We start from the raw sequence: 6,000 nt of genomic DNA on the forward strand, positions 1-6,000 counted from the left end.
TTGTTCATTTTTTGAACACCTTAATTGGTTATTGCGTGACTTATGAAAAGCATTGCATTTTAAAATTTGTTCATTTTTTGGGTACTCCAATAGTTTGTCACATAACTCACAATGCATATCACTTTTTGATTTTATTCATTTGTTGGGCACCCTAGGCAAGCCACTTCTGTCACTTTTCAACTTTTTGTGCTTTATTGCTTTGTTGCATGATTCAAGTCTCTCTTGCCACATTCGTTCTTGCCAACATAACTTTTTTGTTTGAAATTTTGGAATTTTTTATTTTGCATTGGAAATATTTCTTCATTGGCTACAAAATGAAATTGATTATAGTTTGAAATACACAAAATGAGCATAGGGCATGAGGTTTTCACAATTAAGGGCTAGATAGAGGAAAATCATCATTTTTACACAAAATTATGACTTAATACAAAAAAATTGTTATGGGTACATGATAACAAGCAATTAAGTGATGATTTCCTAGGATTCAGCTGCATAGTTTCAAGTTAATCTTCATTGACACATTTTATGAGTAGTGGTTCACAAGAACTCATCTCTCATGACCATGAAAGGTCCACTTTGCACTCATTGCATCTAGGTGATTCTCATAGAGGTGAAACACAAAAACTTCTAGGTGAAAGGTCCACTATGCACTTACAGGTAATGAACATGAGTGCAAAGTGGACTTTTCATGGTCACGAGAGATGGGTTCTTGTGAATCACTACTCACAAAATATGGGTTGATGAAGATTGACTTGAAACTATGCTGTTGACTCTCAATAAATCATCAAATATTCTGTTGATTTCTGGAATAGAAATCATCAATAAATCATCAAATGATTTTGTTGATGTGGATGTTGTTTACACCTTCAACACAGATAAAATTCTAGCAACGGAACCTATCTCTCTTGAAAGATTAATCAAATCATTATCCCAAGGCTCAGAATGTCAGGTTTTGACCTACTGTGTTCACTCAGGGTTCATTGTCTATTTACTGTTTTCACAAAGGGCATGCTGATTCTTTTTAAAGCTTACCAATTCTACAGATTCAAACTTACTAGGTTCTTATAATTACAATTTTCGATTCAATCTTGGAGAAAACAAAACATCTAGATTCTACGTACATCCCTAAAAATTTGCAAAAGATTATGAAGTGCAGAAATATTATGACAATTTCTAAAGTTTCAGACTTTCAAGCATGCATATCCTGATAATACAGAAATTGGAAAGAAACAAATCTACACTTAACCAGAATTAACTCACAGCTTCATGTAAACTGGTTCAATCTTTAAAGAAACATCTATTGATAGAAGAATTAACAAAACACACCAGTGCGTCCAGTCTGGGTCCGCCTTCCGAATTTTCCCCTTCATTTCTGGGAGCACTCTTGCTGTGAGGCCATTGGTAGCTCTCTTGGCCGCTTCTTGAAGGAGGATGAGGCCAGATCGTCTATGGGCCATTCCACCTTTGCTCACATCTTAGTTGATATTGAGATCTCCTCGCTTCTTTCGGGAGATGTGGTTCTCATGGTTGGGGATAGGCCATAGACACAATCTTTGGAATTTGAGGGCCTCCCATTTCGCTGTCGAAAATGCTTCTCTACGGATCATTTGGCTTCGGAATGCTCTATTTCGCGTCATAAATGTGCCGCTGCTTGGTGGAAGGATGCTATTGCTGATCACTTGACCATTTATGCATCTGATGCTGATTCGGTTGGCTCCTCTCAGGAGGATGAGGAGCCCCTCACCATTGCTGATACTACAGTTGATGCTGCTGAGACTGATGCCACTGTGGCTTAACCTCCTACTCTTATTGATTCATAGCCCCGTTCTACTCCTACAGACTTTGCTTCTGATGCTGGTCCTCTTCGGCAACCTATCGTGACCCTACAACAATACTCTGTCATTCCTAATGATGGTAACCTGGACTGTGGTTCGTTGCAGGTGAAGGGGGAGATCCTCCTCCCTCGCTCTAACTCCTCCTTGTCAAGGCTTGGGTGTTTCTACCCCTCCTTGAGTTGGTTTGGGATTGTTTTTGGTTTGACAGGCTTTCGTGTTTGCCTGTCTAACTTAGTTGTCTAGGGGCTTGCTCCTATGGTCAGTTTTTCTCTCACTGCCTGTGGGTTGTATTAAGGGTCAGCACCCTTGTTTTGCTACTTTTAATATCAAAAACAAAACACACCAGTAGTATCCTGCACAGTGATTTGTATTCTAGAAATCAACAGAATTACACAATTTAGTATCCCAAAAAATCATCAAATAATTTAATACGTTGCAAAAACACCTCCTATATGAAAACAATAAGCAATATCAAGGGACAAGAATGCTTTTTCTTTTTTGTGATTGTCAAAGGTTTTATATACACCTCAATCCGATAATGAATGATACTCCAGACTTAATTTATAGTCATGGTTGTGATTTTTTTATCATGGTCAAATCAGCATACTAATTTTGTCATTCAGATTTTATACCGTTTAAATTTTCTGTCCTTGGGTTTCGGTATTGTAAGCAAGCTTGGGACTAAACTGTGGCTTACCAATTCACCCAAAGGTACAAATGGCAGTAATCTTTTAATTCAATGCCAACTAGCAGGTTTTGGTTGAAATGAGATAACTTGATTAGACAAACTGGGATTAATACTTATGCTTTAACAACTTGATGTAAAATATAGGAATCAGAACTAAACTATAGGTGACAGCTTCAAGTTGTTAACTACATACAATCACCTCTCTTTCAGGTTAACAAATACATTTACTATTAGATGATGAGTTATGATGGCTTTTAATCATGCTCACATTTTGAACAGGTTTTTATATCCTATATATCCTCTTATATGCCTATCTGCAGCAGCTGTGATAGAGAGATTTCCTGATTTGGTCCATAGGTTTCAAAGAGTGCATGAAGAATCGTTAGCGTTTGTGGTAAGATCTGGTTTTCCTTGGTACTCTTGTTCCCTTTTTGACATTACTGATAACAGCAAGTTTTTCTAAAACATTTATTTGGGATGCACGTGAAAGAATATTTAATTGTGCTGCTAGGAATTGCAGTTCTTGAACTAATGGGTTGTATATGGGAGCAGGTCGCAAAAATTTTAAGGCCCCTTGTGCTGGGCTTTATCTTAGCTGTTTTCCACAGTAGGACAAATGCACTTTTATACGGGTATTCTGCTCCTGTGGAAGTGTACAAGCACCTGGCAAGTTTAAGCAACATGGGTAATGGTAAGAAGAAACAGGCGTGTGGTAAAATAATTTCGTCCTTACTGCAATGTCACTCTAGGATAGATTCATTTTGATAACTGTTAGAGATGAGCACAACAATTAGGTACAAGACAACTAGTTAAATATCTTGAGGACACTCGGTAATCTGATGAACAGGTTTCATCTTATATGTTTCAAAACACATTCTCTTCAGATAAGACAAATATGAAAATGCCTTAAAATGTAACTTCTCTTAGTCTCTGAATATTATATGCAATTTATATAATTTTGCAGAATCTGTCCTTTGTGTTGGGAGTGAATGGCACCGATATCCTTCATCCTTCTTCTTGCCCTCACATGTGTCTGAAGTACGATGGATTGATGATGGTTTTAGAGGACTCCTCCCAATTCCTTTCAATGAAACACTTGGTGGAACTGCATCTGCTCCCCCATATTTCAACAGTCAGAATAAGGCATCTGATATACAATATGTAATTACTGCTGCTCTGTAAATTGTTTCTTCTCTGCATTGCAATACTCTACATTAAATAGGAATTGTGCAAAGTAGGAATATATGATTTGTTGATTGACAGAAACAAAAGATATTACATCTAGCAACTGATTCTATAAGAGACATATTTTCTGCATCTTCTGTGAGTAAGACCTTTTTTAAATTTGTGGTGAATGTTTCCTGCAGATCAGGGATCTTCGAACTTGTAGTTTCCTTGTGGAGCTTGATCTGAAAAGGGGGTATGCATCTCGTGGCTCTGATCAATCAACATGGGAGGTACGTGTTTAAGATTTGATTTCCTCCCTTCAATAGTATGACAGAATCAAATGATTATCTATGCTAGGTTGGTGATCAAATCTTTCTGAATTTAGTGTTTTACATCATTGCTTGTTTCTGATGAGATGCTTTCTGGATGCAGACAATCTTCGAGATTCCTTTTCTGGACAAGGACAAGTCCCCTGCCCTCTATCGAGCATTTGCTATACCATGGGTATGGGATACAAAGAATGTGTTTGGTACCTATAAATTGCTTAGAAGGAAGCACATGATATCTGGAGAAAGCTCAAATGATATGCACATGATGTCCGGAGAGAGCTCAAATGATATCTGGGTATTCCCTGGAAGTACTTAGGATTAAAGGTTGGACAACTGGTCCTTGTTCTATTTGACTGGGGTCTTGGTAGATGGATGAATAGTATTCTCAACTATTTTTCTGTACAAGACTTTTATAACCAAGTCAAAATGTACCGTGCTTTTTAGCAAATGGTTCATTTTCACTTGATACTGTCCCTTGCCAAAAACTTGCGAGGTAGAATTTTCCATCATGATCTTATGCTACTAGTGCAAGGTAGGGCAAATTCATTGAGAATGGCTTTTGTTGTAACGTAGTTGAATGGGTACACTATGAAGCTAATTTAAAAGGCAAAGTTTTCTAACTCTCTTGCAAGTTTTGCACCCGGCTGGAGAATCCTATTATCTCCAGAGCAAAATTGTTCCTTTTTGGTAGGTAAAACATTGTATTAAAGCTCATGCAAAATTGAAAATTTACACATTGGTTTTGGGGAGGCACTCAGTGCATGCAATAAAACATCCATAGATTATTTAAATAATTTAAATAACCAGAGCGTGGCTTCAAAATAGAGAATCATTGACATGATGATTAGAGCACAACTCTAAATGAGGCACCTAGGAAGCATATATAGGTGATGGATATTATCACATACAGGTTCTCAATGATAATGTTTTTATTTAGAATGCTTTTTTTTTTCAATTATATTGGGTAATTACCCTGATTTGTTACTTGGAACTGAGACCTCTTAAAGGCTCAGTTTGCCCAGTTCTACTAATCATGGGAAGCTCTGAAAACAAAATCACAGACTAAAAACACAAGTTAGATGAAATCTTGCTGTTCTCACCTTTTAAATATGTAGCCGTACTGAATACAAAAGATACATATATAAACAAAATAATATATAAATAAAGACTTTTAGTTTACAATATGTTTACAAGATATTGTTACAAACATGTTGCTGGATACATTCTTCATACATTCTTTTCATCCATCGTCACTACATTTTCCTATAAAGAATGAATATAAAATTTATAGTACATAAAAAACTTGACTTTGGAAAAGTAATTTTTTATATTATGCAATTTACCAACATTAATACTATACAAATAGGAATGTAAGGAGCAGAATCATATCTCATACCCTCCCTTAGCCTTATTTAGATAATGCTTTTCTAAGCCTTCTTTAGATAATGCTTTTCTAAACACATCTGTAAGGTGATCATTGGATCTACAAAATGTCAATGGAATTTGGATTCCTTTTCATTGCAATTGTAGAGATGTCACTACAAAACGTCAATGAAATTTGGTCATTTGTAACAAGATTGCTTATGAAGTGATGGTGCTCAACGTGCTTGGTATGATCATTGCAATTGTAGAGATGTCACAAAAATGGTAGTAGACATACTTCTGTTCTTATCTCTAATTGTTTGATACTCTTTTTGACAAAATTGTTTGGCATGAAGCTAGTGTTGTTGAAATATATAATGCCTTTTGCTGAGGATAAGGAAACATTTGATTGCTTCGTTGAACCCCATGAAATAGCATGTCATTTCATATTGAAAACATATCTCGAAGTGCTTTCTTGATTATCAAGAGATGCAACCCAATCATTATCAATATATTCACAAGTTCAAGTTTATTTATAGTTGCATAACAAATTTCATGATATTTGGTTTCATTCGCAAAACTTAGAACCCTTTACCCCCCTTTGAGCCAGTGCTCTTTG

The 6,000-nt window shown here is 36.2% G+C and overlaps 1 protein-coding gene across 1 annotated transcript in view; it reads left to right on the forward strand.

Moving 5' to 3' along the window:
• LOC131043311 (dol-P-Man:Man(6)GlcNAc(2)-PP-Dol alpha-1,2-mannosyltransferase) overlaps positions 1 to 4,753 on the forward strand; it is a 44,167-nt gene extending 39,414 nt beyond the window's left edge. Inside the window, exons 6-10 of the mRNA XM_057976509.2 lie at positions 2,803 to 2,917; positions 3,076 to 3,214; positions 3,488 to 3,684; positions 3,891 to 3,980; positions 4,123 to 4,753. Coding sequence (XP_057832492.2) covers positions 2,803 to 2,917; positions 3,076 to 3,214; positions 3,488 to 3,684; positions 3,891 to 3,980; positions 4,123 to 4,335 — 754 coding nt within the window. The 3' untranslated portion in view covers positions 4,336 to 4,753. The remainder of the gene's footprint in view (positions 1 to 2,802; positions 2,918 to 3,075; positions 3,215 to 3,487; positions 3,685 to 3,890; positions 3,981 to 4,122) is intronic.
• Positions 4,754 to 6,000: the final 1,247 nt, after the last annotated feature.

The sequence above is a fragment of the Cryptomeria japonica genome, chromosome 7 (assembly GCF_030272615.1).
Source record: "Cryptomeria japonica chromosome 7, Sugi_1.0, whole genome shotgun sequence".
NCBI classification, from domain to species: Eukaryota; Viridiplantae; Streptophyta; class Pinopsida; order Cupressales; family Cupressaceae; genus Cryptomeria; species Cryptomeria japonica.